The sequence below is a fragment of the Pseudoliparis swirei genome, chromosome 22 (genome assembly GCF_029220125.1).
Source record: "Pseudoliparis swirei isolate HS2019 ecotype Mariana Trench chromosome 22, NWPU_hadal_v1, whole genome shotgun sequence".
NCBI lineage: Eukaryota > Metazoa > Chordata > Actinopteri > Perciformes > Liparidae > Pseudoliparis > Pseudoliparis swirei.
This window is the reverse complement of record NC_079409.1, coordinates 9,953,441-9,975,057: the sequence shown is the minus strand read 5'-3', so window position 1 is coordinate 9,975,057 and position 21,617 is coordinate 9,953,441. Positions and strand designations below refer to the sequence as shown.

The 21,617-nt window shown below is 45.3% G+C and overlaps 3 protein-coding genes across 5 annotated transcripts; 2 read left to right on the top strand and 1 right to left on the bottom strand.

Moving 5' to 3' along the window:
* Positions 1 to 386: 386 nt before the first annotated feature.
* Positions 387 to 5,833, top strand: wu:fe05a04 (zinc finger protein 668). 2 transcript variants are annotated; one of them, XM_056444013.1, is made up of 4 exons: positions 387 to 585; positions 853 to 1,411; positions 1,913 to 2,874; positions 4,182 to 5,833. In XM_056444013.1, the coding sequence occupies exons 2-4, from the start codon at positions 862 to 864 to the stop codon at positions 5,040 to 5,042; spliced, it is 2,373 nt and encodes a 790-aa protein (XP_056299988.1). In that variant the 5' UTR covers positions 387 to 585; positions 853 to 861; the 3' UTR covers positions 5,043 to 5,833. The 2 variants fall into 2 exon arrangements, with proteins under 2 accessions (XP_056299988.1, XP_056299987.1); XM_056444012.1 differs by having other exon boundaries at positions 387 to 723.
* A 1,631-nt stretch (positions 5,834 to 7,464) lies between these two features.
* On the top strand, positions 7,465 to 11,043 carry si:ch211-79k12.2 (uncharacterized protein LOC568844 homolog). Its single transcript, XM_056444371.1, has 3 exons — positions 7,465 to 7,695; positions 7,845 to 8,100; positions 8,177 to 11,043. Exons 1-3 carry the CDS (start codon positions 7,672 to 7,674, stop codon positions 9,703 to 9,705), a joined length of 1,809 nt encoding a protein of 602 aa, XP_056300346.1. The 5' UTR covers positions 7,465 to 7,671; the 3' UTR covers positions 9,706 to 11,043.
* si:dkey-34d22.1 (discoidin, CUB and LCCL domain-containing protein 1) lies at positions 10,311 to 21,455 on the bottom strand. 2 transcript variants are annotated; one of them, XM_056444368.1, is made up of 15 exons: positions 21,304 to 21,455; positions 18,393 to 18,614; positions 17,667 to 17,804; positions 16,537 to 16,588; positions 16,368 to 16,440; positions 16,068 to 16,201; positions 15,894 to 15,931; positions 15,387 to 15,578; positions 14,690 to 14,802; positions 14,407 to 14,581; positions 14,206 to 14,298; positions 13,937 to 14,030; positions 13,538 to 13,575; positions 13,343 to 13,453; positions 10,311 to 11,736 (listed from the first exon to the last, which is right to left on the bottom strand). In XM_056444368.1, exons 1-15 carry the CDS (start codon positions 21,404 to 21,406, stop codon positions 11,297 to 11,299), a joined length of 2,016 nt encoding a protein of 671 aa, XP_056300343.1. In that variant the 5' UTR covers positions 21,407 to 21,455; the 3' UTR covers positions 10,311 to 11,296. The 2 variants fall into 2 exon arrangements, with proteins under 2 accessions (XP_056300343.1, XP_056300344.1); XM_056444369.1 differs by having other exon boundaries at positions 13,343 to 13,450.
* Positions 21,456 to 21,617: the final 162 nt, after the last annotated feature.

Sequence of the window (21,617 nt, the reverse complement as noted above, 5' to 3'; positions counted from 1 at the left end):
TACTTAAGTGTCACCTGTATATTATAACTGCTACTGATGCCATTGTGCAGTTGGTCACGGTGAAGCTTCTCAATGCACTATTTAATCTTATAATTCTGTAATATTTCCAATGAATTGTAGTGGATTAGAAGTATAGAATAGCATACAAATGAGGTAAACGGGATGTATATACACTTAGACACAGTACTTGTGAGTCGGAGTAAACTCGTCCTCCTGGTGAAATTCTTCTCGACCTGTGCTGCTCTCTGATTGGCTGTTGTGTCCTGCAATACCACTCCGAACCACAAAGCGTGCTCGAGCACTGGCTCTCTCTTTCTGGTGCTTCATTTGTTTCCCTCACTTGCAGCTCCCATTTATATGATCGGTTCGGGGGTTTCATGGCTTACGCGAGTTTGTAGCGAGCCAATCGGATCCTTCTGTCGCTGGGTTTTCACGTCGTCGGAGACGAGCCGTTGTGTTTTGGTCCCGTGCAAATGTAGCTTCTGGTTGGCTTTGGGATAAAAGGCAAACATAGGAGGGAGTCTTGTTTCCTAATTGTTCTGCAAGCCACGCCGTGTCATCATCAGTTCCTCCCGACGTTACCAGGTGAGCGAGGAGCCCAGCAGCGCGTCCGGTGCGTCATATGTGCGTTTACACGGAAAGTTGTGTGGCACGCGTGACATAATTTAAAAGGAAGAAGGAAGAAGATCCAGCGGAATAGTCCCAGATGTAGTCGCTCGTCAGGTACGGCGGCATGTGTCAACCTGCCTGGTTTATTCATAAACATGCGTGTTGGGTCTTCACGTTCACCCCGTGACTCTGCATGCTCGTTTTAAACACCTGTGTCTCATCTCCACCTTTGTGACTCCTCAGACCGCAGCCATGTCCATTGAGTACACCATTGATATCCAGCTGACGGAGTTGGGATATCCGGACATCCTCCAGACCTCGTTCAGAGACGCACCCTATCGCCCCACATCACCTGATGACTCATTCTCGCCCAGTTGTGCTCCCACGTCACTCTCGACCACACAGGTACAAAGGCTGCTGGTCAGAGGCCAGCAGCCGGTTGCTGGTAAAGATGCCGGTGCTGCAAAACAGACCACGGTGGTTCCCGCAGCTCCTCTGACGGACAGTTGTACAACACGAATCCCCGCACACGGTCCACGAGCTGTCAAAGCCGTTCCGTCTCTCGAGTCCACGGCTGCTGGTCCAGAAGCCACAGACCTTCCACCGCTGGTCACTGGGCAGGGTGACGACGGCAAGGAAGATGCTGATGTCAGCGTCGCTGCACGAGAGAAATCGCCAGAGATGCAGCACCCGGAGGATGTCTCCGACGACAGTGAGGTTTCAGAAATGTATGAGGAGGAGGAGGACGAGGAGGAGGAGGAGGATGATGATGAGGAGGTGGAAGCGGAGAGACTAAACGATGGTAAGACTCATTCACTTCTACCCTCATAAGCAGGTAGTCGGGTTTCGTTTACAGTTTGCCTGAAATGCAACAACAAGACGCTTAAGCTGAATTGCCATTAATCCAGTAGGATTTTTTTCTGATCGTCAACAAGTCCGATGAAAAGATCAAAACCATCAATGGAATGATCGTTGTAACAAGTGTTGCCTGTGAAGTTGAAGCGTACAACTAAAAACCCTTTGGGTTTACAGGTGACATGTTCCTTTATTATGGATCTGTGCTTTGGAGTCTACATTCCTCTCACACACACACACACACTGTTCCACGGACGGAAATATGCACCAGATGTGCATTAATCTACTACTGAAAATACATAAAATGTTCTAAACTTCAGTGCCCAGCTGTTTTTTTTCTTGACAAATTTAGCCGTGCAAAAAGAATAATTAGTTTCAGTCCGTATCGGATTTCTTTGAATGTCGCTTTTATCCATTGGCTCACCTTTCCTTTCCATCTGTCCCACAGAGTCGAGTCAGTCCGCCGGCTACCGCTGCAGCGTCTGTAATCTGCAGCTGTCCTCCGAATTCAAGCTCCAGGACCACATGAATCTGCACACTGGTGCGCGGCCTTACTCCTGTGCTGAATGTGGGAAGCGCTTCTGCCAAATTTACAGCTACCGCATCCACCTGCGCACGCACGCCCGGACCAAAGTGGATCTTTGCCGGTGCCGCGTGTGCCTGCTGGACTTTATGTCGCACAAGGATTTGAGAGTCCACCTGTCGAGAACTCACTTTGAGAACGAGTTCTACGAGTGCGACCTGTGCAAACGCGTCTTCACCTCCCTGAGGGCGTGCGAATATCACGTGCGGTTCCCCAAATGCCAGCTGGATGTCCTCTGTGAGATGTGTGGCCGCAGTTTCTCCACTCCAAAATCTCTGGCGCGCCACCGGAAGTCGACGTGCCATCGCAGTTTCAAATGCACCGACTGCACAAAGAGCTTTCCCAAGAAGAACGCTCTCCTGAAACACAGCTTCTCCCATCTGGGCTTGCTGCCGTACACTTGCGTCCGCTGCCGCTGCCACTACCGCCTGGCAAAGCTGTACCGCAAACACAAGTGTGAACCCGAACGCATTCACTGTGTGGCGTGTCTGAGAGTGTTTGTCAGCCAGGAGGACTTCAAGAGGCACAAAAAGGACACCGGTTGCTGGGGCAACCAGGAGTCTAAAGGGGACGAGATCAGATGTTTGGAGTGCGGACAACAATTTGACACGACGGAAGAGCTAAAGAAACACGCCGGGGCTCACCAGAGGGTGCTGAAATGTGCCGACTGCGGGAAGGGCTTCCGGTCGGCCTTGCTGTTAATGTCCCACATGGGGGGTCATGCCGGCATCTCGCCCTGCCTTTGTCAGAGCTGCGGACTGGGCTTTCCCCACCAGCAGAACTACGACAGCCACCTCAAGACCTGCGGGAAAACATCCCAGCCTGCGGTGAGTATTCAATATTTTTGTCTGACCATTAAATTCAAACCCGATTGTGGCAATATTCGATTACATATTAATCTACACTAAATAAACAGTCTATAGTCATAAACTAACCTCACTTCAGATTAATAGCAGTCCACCTCAGGGTGTCACTGAGAGAATCAGGACATTCTGATGTAGGATTTCAAAAATGTTGCCCTGTAAGATCTTATTCATGAGCCAATTTACCTCTTAATTTCTAATTGGATTTAAAAAGGAAAATATATGTAGTCCGATTTAATAGCAGATAACCTCAGAGAGTATCAGGTCATTCTGATGTAGGATTTTAAAATAGAAAATGTTTGTTATATTCTAACAATATTCTTTCGTTCTAAAAAGACACGGATGTCAATCCTGAATCTTTTGAATCAAACTGATGAAACAATTGTTGAGTGCATTTGTTATTCATAATTAGTTTCATGTAGGCACTTTCTTCACTTCCCTATAATTCTTTTCACTCTAAAAAAAGGTGGGTAACATGTGTCTAAATAAATATATGCAGTAACTAAATAAAATAAAAATTTAATGCAGATCACCTCCAGACATATATTCAGACATCTAAAGATTAATAAGCTGTGTTCATGGTTTCATGGAGTCCAATTTGCCTCATTAAATTAGCTATGAATAAGCAAATATTTCAGAAGTGTAACTGCTGGACACAAGACATCACTTATTTCACTCATGCGTCTAAATGTAAATTGCTCGTTGGACAACAACTGGCCTCCAAACAAGTCCTCCAAAATCCTGCTTGCACGTACTTGACTCGGCAAGACTTTTCCCTTTTTAGCAGATGACCGTGAAAACATCAAAGTGAAGTAGTGATGAGGAAACGCGTAAGTGTCTGTTGCTCTCCTGAAGGTTTCTTCCCTTTTTCCCCCTGAAGGGTTATTTGGGAGTTTTTCCTGATCCGATGTGAGGTTTTGGGACGGGGATGTCGATGTGTACAGATTGTAAAGCACTCCGAGACAAATTTGTAATTTCTGAAATTGGACTATACAAATAAACTGAATTGAATTGAAAGTAGTGATGAGGAAACGCGCAAGTGGAGGAGGACTTTACATGTTGGATGTCAGAGCTTCCATAAAGCACATAAACCACCCGTAAAATCAAATATTGGAAGACATTCCTAGTTGCATTGTGATGCCGTGTCTTGAAAACTTCCTTCAGCAAGTTGTCGGTCTCCCCGGCTTCATTTATATTGTACATGTCTCATTAGTGTTTTGTGTAATTCATTTCGCGGTTGAATTATTAGGGGTTTGTGTTTCTAATTTCAGAGTGCGCCCAAGAAACGTCCGGCCTCCAAGAGCTCCTCGTCTGAGACGAAGAAGGTCGATGCAAAACCAGACTCCTCGCTTCCAGCGGCCTCCATGCCGGCTGCTGTCCTACCAAACCCCGCTGCTCCCTTGAAGGATTCTCGCAGTCCAGGACTCGTCACAGGGGGGGTCTCCGCTGGCTCCGGCCAATCGGACGCCGGCTTATGGAAGCTAACCCTCAACGAACAGCCGCCCCCGGGTGTCAATCTTGTTGTGTTTCTCCCCATCGGTACGACTCAAACCGACGGCCTGACACCCACCTCGGGAGGCTCTCCGACGCTTCCCGCTACGCGGGGCCAGCCGAACGAGGCTCCCCCGCCGTTCTCAAACGATCACCTCGGAGCGAATGCTGCTTGGAATGCTGTTCGGAATGCTGCTCAGAATGCTGCTCAGAATGCTGCTCTCGGAGCGATGGCAAATGGCCCCCTGAATTTGGTAGCTGGGATCAAACAGGATCCAAAGTGGGAAGCACCTCTAGATTTGTCCAATAAGTGTAATTTTTCAATGTCAACTGTCAGCAATATTCCTCTTCCTCATATTAAAAGTGAGCTAGGAGAATTTAAAATCTCAGGAGAGGCTCGCGGCACTGAAAGACGAGATTTAAAAAACATCGATAGCAAAGTAGTTGTTAAAACGAATCTTGGAGAAACGGATAGAATTACTGAAGGGAAGCAATTTGAAGTGGATCCCATGGACCTCTCCGGTCGTACTGTTAACACAACGTCCCCTGGACTGATTGTAGATCTAAAGAAAGAGCCTCCGTCCTGCCAGCCGACGGAGGTAGGAATTAAGATGGAGGTCGACAGTGCTAAAAAAAAATAAAAGATAATATTCTCAGACTGTAAAAAAAAGAAAATGAGAATAATAACATCGGTAGTCACAGTCGTTACAGGAGGTTGTGTCTGAATACTGTAAAGTACACACACACACACACACTACATAAACATATGTGTAATCCTACAGCCAGAACGGTATAGTATTCAGAATTGTATACATTTCTTGCATACTTAGATCTACCATCACTCCCTTGTATGACAAAGCAGATTGTTCTACTTGTTCCACTGTTATCTTTCTACTCTTGGAAGAAATTGAAATCTAGGTATTTCCACGAGCCGACTGTATGACCTTTTGGTTTAGAATAATAATACTATTGTTTCCTGTGTGATTTGAACAAAACATTCCAAGCGATTGCTTTTCATGGCCTTTTCTTTTCATTCCGGGTAAAGCTTGCGGCATGGGTCACCGGAGCAGAGGGGGACTGTAACCGTCATGCAGCCTATGCAATAGCGTGCAGGATTTCCAGATTTCTACCTTATATGTTTTGTGTGGGAAAATTAAATCCCATAGGTTTATTAACGTGTAATAAGTTAAATGAAAACACTGGATTTTTGTTTGTTTGTATTCAGCTGAGAACTTGAAATATTTTTTCTGTTAAACTTTCCCTTTAGTACTTTAAAAAAATATATTTAATGAATACAAATGTTGGTAGTTATGGTACAAAAATATGACATTCTGTCACTTTGTGATTTACATTTGCTGAATCTTGTCACTTCAGATATCTTTTGATGTAAGAAAAAAAAGGCAAATAAACAATTTTCCATGTTGCAATACCATTTAATGTCTTGATTCTTGTTTACATTTTGTGTGTGTATTATTGCAAAACATTGGCTTGTATTTCTCCTTAAGGCTCCTTTCTTTCCACAAGGTACACGCCGGTTCAATCCCTGTTCTGCCCATAGTTCATGTTGAAGTGTCCTTGAGCAACACACTGAAACCCCAGTTGCCCCACAAGCTCCTTAATTACTAAGGATGGGTTAAATGCAGAGAAGAATTCACCACTGGGATCAATAAAAACATTTGTTCTTCTGATTCAGCTCCACATCCAGAGTTCACTGATGACTAAGTCTGTATTTAGTAAAGCTGAAGACAAAGTGAGACTCGATAATAACAAATTGAGACTTACATTTTAAAAGTCTAATACTCAGCTTTCTCTGAGATATTCCATCAAATTTAACAGGCCATTATGCACAAAATTGGGAAAAAAGCTCTGTTGTCACGGAGATGTACTGTGTAGTGCGCCTGCATTTCATTAGTGAGTTTAGTTATTGTGATAATGGTCCAGCTGTGATGAGTTAAGTGCATAGATAACTTTTAAAATATTATATTCATTTTATGAAATTAAATTATTTTTTATTGGAAAAGATCTACAAAGAATGAACTTTACTAGTCACACGATAGTCTGACATGCTTTTACACCGGGTTTGTTCATGCAAAGCACAATATGCTGTTGAGATTCCATACTTTGCTCAAATCTAAAAAACAAAACAAAAACAAATATACCGTTACAGCCTAAATGCAATTATTTGTCAAATGCTAATTACAGAGATGCTATGTTTCTGGATGTCAACCATTCCTGTTCATCTTATCTTCTCATACTGATTTAGAACTATGTATATACTTATTATATGATGTATATATACACTACCGTTCAAAAGTTTGGGATCACTTAGAAATGACTTTATTTTTCAAAGAAAAGCACTGTTTACTCAATAAAGATAACATTAAATTAATCAGAAATACACTCTCTACATTGTTAATGTGGTAAATGACTATTCTAGGTGGAAGTGTCTGGTTTCTAATGAAATATCTCCATAGGTGTATTGAGGCCCTTTTACAGCAACTATCACTCCAGTGTTCTAATGGTACATTGTGTTTGCTAATCGCCTTAGAAGACTAATATCTGATTAGAAAACCCTTGTGCAATTATGTTAGCACAGCTGAAAACAGTTATGCTGGTGATATAAGCTATACAACTGGCCTTCCTTTGAGCTTGAAGTTTGTAGAACAAAATTAATATTTCAAATATTAATCATTATTTCTAACCTTGTCAATGTCTTGACTATATTTTATATTCATTTGATAAATAAAAGTGTGATTTTTCATGGAAGACACGAAATTGTCTGGGTGATCCCAAACTTTTGAACGGTAGTGTATATATATTATATATACATCATATATTTGTATATAATATATACAAATATATATTTGAATATAATATATAATGTAAATATAATATAAATAATATATATTACATATACAATGTATATGTTACATGCATATACAATATATATATATATAACATGCTTCATAGCATTAATATAAATCTATATTGATATGTGTGCATGTTTCGTTTTTATGTCTCGTAGTGAATATCTATTGTTATTAAGTGCAAAGAAGAAAAAAATAAAAAGACGACAACGTGTCACATGACTAAATGACCCGGAAATACTCCGTCAGCGATGTGAACGGGAGGAGGCTGCAGTGAGGATGTAATAAAGAACGTGCATTTTGTTGTTGTCGCTGTCGTTGTTTTGACCCCCAGAGTCTGAAGGGTTGACCTCGTTGCTCCGAGCCGTCGATCCGACGACGACCCCATTTCCCATTAGCATTCATGGACAAAGAGAGAAGCGACGTTGTAAGTAGCGCCCTCGTTATTCACATCGGTCGGTTGAGGGAGGAACCAATGGTTTAACTCCTGATCGTCAGCGCACACTCACCTGGACTGTTGCCTCTTCTTTCATTCACACTGTAACTCTGCCTTGTTGTTGTTGTTGTTTGTTGCAGCGGGCTCAGTGCTCCTGGATGGAGGTGCATCAGTTCATCGGTGACCTCATCACATCTGGAAACGCCTTGCAGGATCAGCCAGATGTGCTGAACGCAGCGTGGGGCGTGGCTGGCGGAGGCGTCGAGGCTCTGCGGTTCAAAGGTGCTTCGTTTGAACCTCTGCAGCAACTGCGACCCGGCCGGGACAAGTCGGAGGCAGAGCCCGGTCGCCAGATCCAGCCCGGGCCGTCCCAGAGGAAAGGAGACAAGAGAGGAGGTTAGAGCTCACACATAAAGTAGCTCTCCATCACTTTCTTGCATTCATTTCATTGTGATACATATTTTCTCTCTAGATGTGCATAATGCCTGCGCCTGTCCCGGCTGCCCTTCCGCCACTTCTTCACCTTCCTTTGAGACTTTAAAAGCGAGGCACGCTTTGCCCGCGCCCTCTTACTCGGCCGCGTCGTGCCACCCCAAAGACCTGAGCAGTACCGCCGCGCCCGTGAGCCTCAACATGTGCTTACCAGACACCGCTGAGCCGAGCAGCACCACATCGGAGCTGGAGACCAGGGCGCCCGGCCGGCCGCAGAGGGAGGACGACAACAGGGGGCCTCCCGATCAGACGCCTCCTCCCAGAGGCTCCCCGGGCCCTTTCTCCCACCTCTCCATGTTTCCCTGCCTGTGTTGCCATCGCAGCCTCCAGACCTGCACCCAGATCCTGAGCGACCAGGAGGGCGCAGACTCCCTGTTCTCTCACAGCCACGGCCATCATCCTTTTCATCACCACCACTGCCCCATCGCCTCGTGTTTACCCTGCCCTCAGCTGGGCCGCTCTCACGCCCCACAGTTCTCTGGCCCTATGCCCTGCTTGCCCTGCCAGGGCTCCTTTCCGACCTGCGCTCAGGTGTGCCACCACCAGCACCGACAGACACACACTCGGCAACAGGCGGAACGAGGCAGGGCGGCTTCGGCCGCGTTGTCCCTTCACCCCTGTATGCACTGCTCTGCATCTTTCTCCAGACCGTCCCAGTTGCTGCAGCACCAGCGCGCTGAGCACGCCCAGAAACCCCCCGGCTTCCTCTGCACGGAGTGCGGCAGGGCCTTCAACTCGCACAGCAACCTCCGCATCCACCTCAACGTGCACACCGGGGCCCGGCCCTACACCTGCTCCGACTGCGGGAAGAGTTTTAGCCAGTCGGGGGCTCTGAAGATCCACCGGCGGATTCACACGGGGGAAAGGCCATATTCCTGTGGATTTTGCAGCAGGGGGTTCCCCCATCTGGCGGGGGTCCGGGCCCACCAGAGGACCCACACAGGAGAGAAGCCCTACTGCTGTAACCAGTGTGGGAAATGCTTCACCCAGTCGGGGGCGCTTAAGATTCATACGCGCATCCACACGGGAGAGAGGCCCTTCGTCTGCAGCTATTGTGAGAAAAGCTTCTCCAACCGCTCCGGGATCCGCTTCCACTACCGCACGGTCCACGGACTGGCCCGCGAACATGCCAGAGACGCTGGAGCGGCCGGACGCAGCTGTCCACCTGGGCGTCCCAGGACTTTCCCCCCAGCTGTCGCCGGGCTAAGTACACCGCACGGTTCGGGAGGCAACTCGCACGCGGCCCCAAAGTCCGGAGAGCCTCCGGCGCCGGCCGCTGCTCGTGAGGGCAAACCTCCGTCAGGGGGAGGACACCGGGAGAGGCTTCTGTATGCTTGTGAAGACTGCGGCCTGCGCTTTAAGGACGCGCCGTCCAGAAACCGGCACCAGACTCTGATGCACTACTCGACCGAGGGGAGGGAGGAGGAGGAGGAGGGGGAGGAGGGGGAGGGAGGACAGAGGAAAGAGTTAAGCCCAAACAAGAGGGTCCACGACAACAGTGGGGAGTGAATTCAAGAGAGAGACTAGAGGAATTCAAAACGCAAATGTGGAAATGCAACTTGTATTTAATTTGATGTTGATTTTGGCGCCCAGTGTGGACAAGTGTTTCCTAGTTCAAGAACCGCTTCATAAAACCCCTAATTTTACTGGGGTTCTGCCCCGCTCAGTCCTGGGTCCAGTATCCCTTCCCTCAGCGATACGGACCGGGCCTCCAGCAGCGAGGAGAAGATGATGACGGAAGGGATGCTTTGTTTTGTCGGAGGCCTCATTGTGGTCTGAGTTTCTGGTGAACCCTGCATGTTTTCATCTGATTTAATGGTATTTATAACTATATCTCACTGACGCTCTTGTTTACTTGTGTATATGTGGGTCATATAAAGGCCTCGGTATTGTTTCAAAACATAACATACATAACAATTTCTAGCTTGATATAAGTTCATACAAACATACTAATTATATTTGTAAGGTGTTAACTTTTTGCAAATCACCACGGCTACAGGCTACTTTAAAAAACAAAAGTAACACCTTGCTGCTGCGATCACGCACTCGGCCAACTTGTAAAGTATTTTTCCGAACACAGTTGTTTAATTGTGCCTTATTTAAAAGGTTGTAAAAACATTTCTAGAAAGTTTTATTACAATTTAAATGTTATGGGGAATAACATTTGCAGATATAATGGCAGACGACCACTGTCACCTGATCGTTATAATATATAAAAACCTTGTAATAGGTCTCCACAACCGCAATGACATTTCAGTTTAGTTGAATCTGTGGTAATTACATTTTTTTATCTCCAGTATTTTCCATACAAGAAATTTTTGAAAATCTTAACTTCGAGAATACAGAGTTAAGTGAGATGTTGTTGCTGTGGCAAACGTTTAACGAATAATGAGGCCACATTGTTTTTAATGATGAAATCATAATCATGACTCCTCCTTGCCTGTTGTGCCTTCTGTGTTATACTCAAATACAATAATTTATGTAAAAACAATGTTTATTTGTTACTATGAATGTTATAAATGGATGAAGACTATAGGTGACAACCAGCAGACAGTAATTATACAATACATTACTGTTTAAAGCCCAAGAGAGCCACCTAGTGGTTATACAAAGTCATAGCAACAATCTGAAACTTGTTACAGTGTACCATTTATATATCTTTTAGTTTTAACAAAACATGTTAAAATATACATTGTGAATACAATGCTCTGTGAGGACATGTAACTTATTTAATCCACTTTTTACATTAACCTGCAGTGTATTTAACACACTGCATACATTGCTTTATGTATTTTCTGAAAGTGCAGCTTGTGATTAAACATTTTAATAAACATGAGGGGCAACCTGCATTTTCTTTGTGCAAACATTTGTGTGCATATGGCTCTCAGACCATTGTGCACATCGGAGTTGTGTACCCTCGTCTTTGCATCCTGGTCGAAGTGACCAATCCCCTTTGAGAACATCACTCACTGGAAGTGCAGCTGTCTGGACAACACTGTCCTGCTAAATGTCTTCTGTCCACTTGAGGTATTCCCAGCACACATTTGAGCTCAGGAGTCTTTTTCCCCCTTTTATTTCTCCATGTGTGAGCTGGCTGTGTTCACAAAGACTCCTCATATGTGTGCTTCTGTAGTAAAGAGTCACATGACTTGGGCTCTGCATAGACCACACTGACCGGCCTCGGGCCGTTGGCATGTAGGGCAGGAGTGCAGTAGCCATTGGACAGCATCCTGTGTGAGGGGCAGTCGTACTGAGCGCGCCTGGACGCTATGGCTCCGGCGGTCGCTGCCGGTACCGGAGGGCCGTGCGTGTTGCCGTGAGCGAGCCCCGTCACAGTCTGCAGGATGGACTCGGGGGGCTGCTCGCTGAATGGGGTGGCGTACTCGGGCGCAGGGGGAAGAGGCTCGGCGTACTCGGGCAGGTTGCCAGGAGCGTCATAATGGTTGAAGGCGAAGGGGGTGGTGTAGCCCTCGTCTGAGGAGGGTCGGAATGTTGAGCCAACCTTCTGTCCAATGGCGGCAAGGTCCGGCGCTGCATAGTCTGGAAGAAGGAATAAATAAACAGATTAGATTGCATTTATATTCGTTAAAGATGCTACAGGCATTAGCATGGGTAGAAGCTACAAGCACCATCAAAACAGCTACAGCTGAGTATTGCGCTGATGGCGATGTCGTTCCTGTAGCTCCTGTCAGCGCGCAGCAGTGGAGACTCCAGGAAGTTACTGGCCCCAGGCATAAATAGTCCGGCACTAAACCAGGTGACAAACAGGAGTTTCTACTCCAGGTTTTGTACGAATGAAACAAACAATACGTGTGTTAATCGGAGACCTTTTGTGGAGTTTGGATTTAACTACGTTTGGCCACAGCCCGGCTCGCTGCTGCAGCCTCGTAAAGTTTATACAACAGACGAGTGCTATCAATCTTCTCATTGAACTCTTTCCAAGAAACTACATGTGTGCCTTAATAACAGGAAGTGAGTGCTTATCCAATATCTTTGTCTTTATTTGTTTTCTTGTAGGAATCCCTTTTTTAAACTTATGGTTGCATTGAAGTGTTTTATCATGCAACTTGTTGTATATCCCCGTAAACAAGGAACTCCTGACTAAAATGCAATCATTTCGGATGTTTCCCCTGCAAAATTAAGGTTAATTTAAAACCCCATCACCAAATATGAGCCAGAAATAAAGTAAACTCTTTGAAAAAACATTTGACTACCTTGAAGTAGCTTTTAATATACTGTGGAACAACTCTAAAGCACATTTCAACCTCTAAGCACATTTCAAACAGGCATGTTATCGCTTAACTTCGCTATCTTGTAGGCATGAACCTCAAATAGCAAGTCTCGCCAGAGGTCGCGCACAATATCACAATTTGTGACTTCCAAACTAGACCAGAACTCTTTTAGGATCAATCGCTTATTTCTATCCGCAGTTTCTGGGAAAATGCTTCTCCTCAACCTGAAAGCAGTCTCATACTCGCCCAACGTTGAGCCTCTGCACGAGATAGTTGGCCACCAACAACGTCTCCCCTCCAATCACAGCGGTGGGTGCTGACAGTGGAGCACTTTCTATTCCACCAGACCCTCCACAGCAGAAGAGGCTGTGGTGTGGGAGGCCGAGACCTTACTGGTGAGCCGAGCCACCCGGCGGCCAGAGAGCTAGAGCTATTTTAATTAGAAGGGCTTTGATTGTCTTTGCTTTTACCCGCTGTCCTGTTTATCACTGGACCTCTCAGTGAAGGGCCCCCTTGCTGGGGGAGTGGATGGGAGAGTCAGAGAGGGGGACTGGTGGTGATGGTGGGGAGGAGTGTAAGCTGAGCGTCCTTTATCAAGCTCCAATTAAAGGGTCTCTTTCAGAGAGGCTCCATGCACCAAAGAAAGGAATGCTTATACTGTGTCTTGGTGATGGGCTGAGCCGGGGGAAAGAATGGACAGCCCGCGGAGAGAGCTGTGTGCCCGTCAGGCCGGCGTGAGCTCCTCCAACTGACCACTGAAGCCAGAGACTGTCAGAGCAGGAAGGACGGAGGAGGGAAGGCCGAGCGCACCACTTGAGATCACTCGGTCAACTCGGAACGGACAAAGACAAAAAGAGACACGACAGTCGTAATACAGAGGCACAGCAGTGAAACGCGTTCCTCTGAGTTCTCACCATTAAGAGGAGGACTAGGCAGAGCATCGTGGACATTGCGCTCCAGAGGGTAAGAGATGAGCTCCGATTGTGGGCACGAGAGACTCTTTGCCTGGAAACTCTGACAACCTACTTGAAACACCGAAACACATCGTCAGGCTTTTTAAACAGAGGATTGAAAAATACTGGAAATTGATCGAAGAGCGCTTGACTTACTTGTGGGTAAAGAGTACTTCATTTGTGACTCTTTTTTCCTACGTGGAGAAGGAGATAAACACAAAGAATCAAAGTCGTGCACGTACTCAATAGTTTCAGTTCAATACAGTGTGCTGTGACTCCTGGAGCATCCCCCCCCCCCCCCCCTCATTAATGCTGAGGCGGTTAGTCAGTTAATCAGACGACAGATAGATTGACAATATATTTCAATAATTTTTTAATCGTTTCAGTTATTCTATAAGCAAAACTATTTGTGTAGCTAGAATGAATTAAAAAAACAATTAGCATTAATAAAATAACATTTGATTAATTACGACATCCTTCCATGAATTATGAATCTATTTGAGTTAGAGCGTGTGCAAAATGAATAAAAGGGGAAATAGTTTTAAAATACAGTACCTTCTCTTCCACCAGACTCCAGCCAACAAACAGCTACCGCACATTATCAGCCCCAGGACCACTCCCACTGCCACTATCACTGGCTGACTGGAGCCTACAGGAAGTGTCTGAGTCAGTCAACAGTTGTCCAAGTGGGAGCACCGTAATAGTGCTTTTATCACTCAGCCCCAGTAGCATAAAAGAAGAATATATAAACAATGTTTTGACTGTTCTGACATGAATTTGCCCTGAGATAGACTGTGAAATTACAGAGTGATACAAGTACACACTCAGTCTGGTCTCCACTAACACTGGCCCGTCGGTGGGAGCCAGGGTGGTGCTGGGCCGCGGGGTCCCCATGTTGACTTTGATGGGTGGAGATTCTGTTGGACAAGCAGGACAAGATGTCAGGAGTAAAGCCACAAACTGACTGCTGGACAGATCATGTCAACATTTTAAGTCGATCCCAGAGAAGTAGAGTCAATACCCACCAGCGGCTGAGCGTGACCTTGGTGTGACCTTGGCAACAGGACAGCCCAGGACTTGCACCTGAGCTGAAGCCCGGCCATGCCAGCTCAGCGGCTGCAGGCGTACAAACCGAGCCGCCACAGGGGGGAACAAGCTGTTGAGGACCCTGAGGTGTCCGTCGGTATAGGCATGGAACACCTGGGAACCATAGCAACCAGGTTACTTATTCACAGAGAAGCATAGACTCGGTGGCCATGTGACCTCTGGTGCTCAGGTGAACCTCAGTGAATATGGCACACGGCATACCTTTTTTTCTTTGCCGAGAGCGCCTTTGTAAAGCTTCCAAGTTTTTCGGTCTTTGCTAAAGAAGAGACTGAAGGATTCGATGTAGTGGTCGTTCGATCCCCTTGTTATTATACCTGCAAGAAGTAAGAATACAGTAAGACACTGCGGACATAAAAAACACCTTGTTGACATTTGAACAATAAGTTAAACAATAAGTTAAACATGAAAAGGATAAGTCTGATGATACAGTTTTCTAATTGTCAATAAATTGGACAAAAAGACCAAATGTGTTGGGTCACCTCTCATTACTTTTTGTCACCCAGTCGATTCCCCAAGCTCGTCGGTTCCTAAGAACCAAATCTTTAAAACCAAGTCAATTATTTCCAGCAACCGTCAGTCAAACAGCAGTAAATACTGCATTTGTTTGGGGAATATTTTCAGGGGATTAATACACATTTGGTGTGCTAACGAGTATTGTTGGCAAGACGCAGCAAGAAGGTGTATCTGGGATTGACTAATAATTCATTACTGTGGCTTTGTTGATCTTAATTAGTGCAACTCACTGATGTTTGAATATAAGTCGAGCACACACACACACACACACGATTGGATTTGGTCTTTTCATGAAATTTGTTTGCAATCAAAAACAATACAGAAGACTTATCCTCTGCACAGCAACATTAAAGTTCATTAATTAGACACATTTGTACATTGGTACCTGTGATAGTGCTTCTATCACTCAGCCCCAGCTCCACCCACGGGTTCAGATCATTGAGGTCTGCAGCCCAGTGCAAGAACTCGTGGCTAGAATCCATGTTTCTGGAGGACCAGAACGTGTTGTGTTCTCGGCCGTCTTTATCCCACAAAGATGAGGCATTTAAACCAGAAACACTCAGGATGTTGTTGCAGTCTGTTCGGGGACCAAGCATAGAGTTTTTATAGACATCTACACGAGCCATTTGACTACAGACTATGGACACTTTACTGCAGAGCTTGCAATCAATTACATTAATCAAGAAATTAATTTTTTTAACATCCAAGTGAAATGAGTCAAAGCTTTGAGATGTCAATAAGTTGGCAAAAATCCCTTTTTATAAAACTCAAAAATACTACAGCATTCCATGAGAAATGAACAACAGGAATGTAAATAATGTTCTGCTTGTCGTAAATGGGTTAAAACATGTAAAAACACTGGGTGTGGCCCTTGACATGTTAACAAGCGTACCTTGTGTGAAGAGCAGCTTCTTGTCAGACAATGATCCCCTGTCAAAAGAGGACCGTTAAAAAGGTCAGTGCATTGACAAAAAAAATCTATTATAAATTCATTTGGGGCTCAACGACAGCCACCATCACATTAATCCGATCTCTCATTTCAACAGTACAAGAACAGCAGACACACGTTTTAGAAAGGATTCCATTGGCAAAGGTGGATTCATAAAGTGTGAGACTTCTCCAACGGTTCACAGTGACGCGACCTCCTAGAGTATCGGATGCAGCTCCAGCATGGACTGCAGACTTGCACAGGACTGAGGTCTGAAACAGAGGAGACACATGAAGTCACAAGCTTTGGTTTATCTACGTGCTCCGTGCCGTAGCTCCGTACTGTACCCTATATGTGCGGCATTATTTTCCAAAAACGCCAGAAGGTCTACAAACAAATATAAGCAAAGCTTGGCCAAATGACATGTGGTTTACTTACATCTCTGTAACCCTGTTCAGAGTTTCCCCAGACAGCCCCTGTGACATTCTTGCAACCAGCAGGGCAGTACACACTGAGAAACAGTGGAAATACATGTGAGAAAAACCCTATTCTGTTCTACGACAGAATAGAGAATCTATTATGGGATGTGTAGAGGTCAACAACTCACCTCAAAAGCTGCGAGCTCGAATGAGATCCTCGTTGTAAACAAGATATGAGCTCTAGAACAACAAAACGGACGGACATGCAATCAAACATAGACTCCTGAGAACTACTTCAAACCTTCTTGAATAGTATGGTGCAGGACACAGTAGCGCAGGCTTACATGACCCCCCCCCCCCCACACACACACATATATTCATTAAACCAGGCACACACCGATTCTGTGTGAGATGGTCGGGCATGCCCTCCATGTGCTGTATTAGGGGCTAAGCGGTCATCGCTGTTGGTGTGACTGAGCCCTTTGTGACTGTGACTTTGTGAACGGTCCTCGTGTGATCACAATTAACAGACAGTGGTTTGTATGTCTGGACATGGGCTCCAGACACTGACGGGTTTCATAAACAACCTCGGTAAATAAAAAAATAGGAAACTATGATACATACTGTCCAGTACAGTTACTTCATCCAGAGAAAAGGGACATTATCTCTAAGTATAGACTTGCATTCCAACCAAACGAGGCCACATGGTTATTAAAATGGTACGCAGGGAGAAACACAACCATTGTATCATTTTGCCATTTAATCTGCAATCCAGAAACTTGAATGCGCGCGCGTCACAGTCAGAGAGGGTCAAACTGTGGAGATTTAACAACTACTCAATCACCAAGGTTCCAACAAACACGGGATGGCACTGGTTAACGGGCGAGGGAAGAGAGAGAGGGAGGGGGGGGGGGGGGGGTGAGAGCTCCAGCCACTCCAAGCGACGGGTGAAGCCTGAGGCCTCCCTCCATTCAGCCGGAGAGAGAAGGAGTCTTACTCCTGCTTTCTGAGCAAACACGCCAGAGCAAAGATAGCGATGGAGGATGAATGCCAATAAGAAGTGACTCAGACTTGCAACCGCACACACACACACACACACACAGGCACATATTCTCACACACACGGTGGTGTTAGAATTACACTAGTGTGAACTTGCAAATGAACAAAATTAAGAAATACTATCAACTATAAATCAAGCATTTGTGAAGCTAAGCTACGTGTTCTCCACGCTCCGCTGCAACACAGCCGTGATGACTGAACTACAGGGTGCGATAAACAACATGCGTATACTTATGATGACCAGTCCCAGAAATCTCACCTGGATACTGATCTGTGGCGTAAGACAGTAGGAACCCTCTGCCAGAACGGTGTGATCCCGACTTGAACGTCACCGTCACTTCATTGCTTCTTAGTGTCACATTCTTCTGCGATGCATCAAGCTTCCCGCACACTGGACCTGTGGACACGCAGACCCACAAACTACATTTGTACAAAGCACAAAACACACAAATACAAGTTGTTTTCTGCCACCACGGTGCATATAGACGCCTGCAGAAACAGCAAGTGACATTATTGAAGAGTGAACTTTATCGACGGCCTTAGAAATCAGCATTTATCAACAGATAAAGTCGGTCTTACTCCACCAGTGTTTTCCTGTCGTACTGACGACTATATATGTATGAAGGTGTGTAAGAACACCTCCCCAGCAGAGACAACAACCTCACAATGATGAGCCAGGTTCTGAGGAATCCGATCGTAAACACTTAAGGCAGCCTGGCAGAATATTTCTATCTCCGTCAGTTTGGTGTCTTTTCAATTTAATATGCTGTCAAGAGACGACTCGATACACCTGGATGGAGAATGTGCACGTTGCAAAATGTGGGCTCCATCGCCTCATAACCATCATCAGCAATGACGTGGAACATTAATAGTCTAACAGATTGCATCGTAAAAGGGAATTTGCATCTGACCAGAGAGCACTTCTGTGACGTCTCCGTGATCAAACTTGAAAGGTTTAAAAATAATAAAAATAACTCCATCTTACCCAGACTGGGTTCTCCGCTCTTGTCTGCGATCACCAGAGAGCCATTCCTGCAGCCCGGACTGCTCTCAATGTCAAAATCCCCAAAAAGCAGCCGCAGCGTTCGCCCCTCCGGCACTCGGAGCTTCCACTTGCACCAGCTGTTACTGGGGTAGGTGCCCGGGTAGTTCTGAGAGGCCAATGTGCCGGACTCTGTGCCCAGAGACGAATGTCCACAGCCATTGCCTGAAAGGATACAAGTACGAGAGGGAGTCTGTGATGGGGAAATAGACGTTAATTCACAAGATGGGTCCAATTCAGACATGTTTATGGACAGTTCATAGCTAAATGAGATGCCAACTCATTGCTCATAAACATGCTCTTTCAGAAATGCAAACCGGAACTGAAGTAAAGAGTCATTCTTCATGTTTGGTATCAATACCGTGATCACAAAAAATGGTGTCCTTGTGAGGAATGAACCATTTCTCTTTTTGACCGTTGCAAAAAGTTATTGCCAGTATTACTAATAATTAATATTATTGTAATAGACTGAATTTTGATTTTGACAAAAAAAAATCAGTTTTTAGTGTACAAGGGCTGCACGTAATGCTTATTTGAATAATTTGGTTATTAAAATGTACATAAATTGTAACTGACCAACAATTCAAAACCCCAAAAGGTGATAACTTGTATTTTATAGAAGACGAAAGAAATCAGAAAATATTTAAAATCGATAATCTTGAAAGAGTGAATTATGGGGATTTCTTCAATCGTTACTAGCGTGACTTAAAATAATTAACCGATGACCAAGAATTAAATTGCTATGTATTAATCTTCCTAATGCTTCAGCTCTACAGTGTAATACAAGTCCTGTAAACAAATAAGTTTCACTTCTAAAACATGTTTCAGGCAAAGAGTTATAAGCACAGTAAGAACCCACAACCGCAGACAGTTTCCTTATTTAATTCTCTCACTAAATACAGAAGATTAAGGGCTTTCTGAACGCACCGTTTCCAGACAAATGAGCAATCGGTCTCTTCTGAACATGCACACCAGGGCATGTGTATGCTCTTCTGATAATAACAGTGCGATGACACAACTGTGTGTGAGGGAAGCACTCCGCTCCACACACTCACACACCGTGACACTGGATTCATTACAAAAGATACTCTTCTAAGAATAAATCCAACACTTTTTAAACTGTATTGAAAGATATGCTGTTCTTGACAGAAAAAGGCAAGAAAATAGATCAAAAGGTTGTTTATTTATTTAAATGTTGATTCATTACGTCCTCTGATCTGCGGTTGCTGTGACTAACACTTTAACGGGAACGGAAAAAACACAAATATTTAGATCCTATAGCATCCCTGTGTGTCACAGACAAGAAGTCAATTCCCTTAGTGGTCGTACAGAGAGAAGTGGTGAGGGGGCGGCAGGCTCAACTCCCCCTCCCAAAAAGTCAAGTAATGACCTGTTCAAAGAATGGTCAAAACATGAAAAAAGGCACCAGGGTCCATCCAAGCCTACACACCATCCTTCTCCTCGTCTTCCTTATAAGGCTCCGGGAGAAGCGTAGAGGGGAAACCGGAGGATAACCTTCCACTCACCCCGTGTCACACACATCCTGCATCACCACAACTTCCCGACAGCTCCTCAGCTCCTCATACCATAAACCTTTGGATGTTATTGCCCCGCCTCAAGTCCCCGAAGGACTTCCCTGGAAATGCCACAGCGACACACTGTAACCGCAGGATACAGAGCATGGATCTGTCACCTTCCGGTAGGAGGCCACAGAGCCATGAAGTTCTGGGTGGCCGGTAATCTCCCCCTGCTCACTGAACCCTTCCACCTAGAGTCTCCAGGACAATCTGTTTCTAGTTTCATATGAAGAGGGGTGTATGTGCTTGGCTTGTTCTGGCCAGTTTAGAACATCTAGAAGGTGGATTACAGACATCTGCATTTAAACCAGGTGGCAGGATAGCAGACAGGCATACATAAAGCAGCCCCGCAACATTGTTTTCCCACCTGAGGCTTTGCTGGCAGGTCTTTACAGGTCCACACTGGCAGGCGGGATGTTCGTCTGAGCTACCTGTCACTGCGTTGCCTTATCCTGTCTCGTGTGTCAATCACACCTTAACAAGAATGCTACAACACCATTTGGCTGAAGTGTTTACCTCATACCCGGGCCCCCGCCAGAGCTCTTTGCATACTTGCCAGAAAAAGAAAAAAAAGTGATTCAGAATATATAATTGACCCTGGACTTAATCATCATCCGGTGTGAGGGGACCAAAGCCCAATATACAGACACGAATCAACACAAAAACGAGTTGCGGTCCGGCTGAGTGTCTCAGTCACAGTCTGCAGTGCTTTGCTTTTCTATTTGTCTGTGTGTGGGAAAGATAAGCTTCTAACTGGGATCAGCAAGTAAACATGCACACGAGAAGAGAATGTAAACAATGCTCCCATGACATCACATGACTCCTACTTCATTTCGCCATGCTGCCTTTTGCCACTGACCTAAACAAATATAATCTATTCTCATAGTGCATACCATACACGTATAATTGACAGCAGCAACGGTGAGACACCGTTGACGTTGTGCATTAAAGCCCAGGTGATGGTGATATCAGTGAGCGTCACAGTTGCTGATGTTAAACGCGTCGTTATGCAGGATGAGAAGGTTGATCAGCGGCATTTGTCACACTTTTAAACTAGTTGTGTCACAATACACCATTGAGTTCAAGTAAACTAGCTGTGCATCTGTTACCAACTCTTCGTAACCAGGAGTAGAGGCGTTAGAAATAGTAATAACTGCCGCTATTCAGGGAATAAACGACTGATAAGATGTTTGAAATAAAAAAACCTTGCCTCACATCTTATCTTATCAGAAGCGTCAACCAAAAAAAGAAGAAAAAAAAGCCTCGTTTGTTCTCACCCTCCTGGCCGTCAACACCTCCGGAACAGACGCTGAAAGTGATCCAGAAAACGGCAAAAAGAGACTTCACAGCATCTCGGATGTTTTCGGACTTTGAAAGCATGATTTTCCAAAGCGCTGCGTGGAAAAAGTAAGGTGCGAGCCTCGATGGCTCGAGCTGCTGGCCGCAGTAAAAAGTTATGGGACGAAGTACAGGGTATTCACTATTGGCCACGAGACGTGAGCTTGACCTCCCATTGGCTCTCCGTAAGTGTCAATCAAAGAATCACAAGCATTCCATTCCCAAAAGGGGTGGGCCGATTTGTACTTGTGGG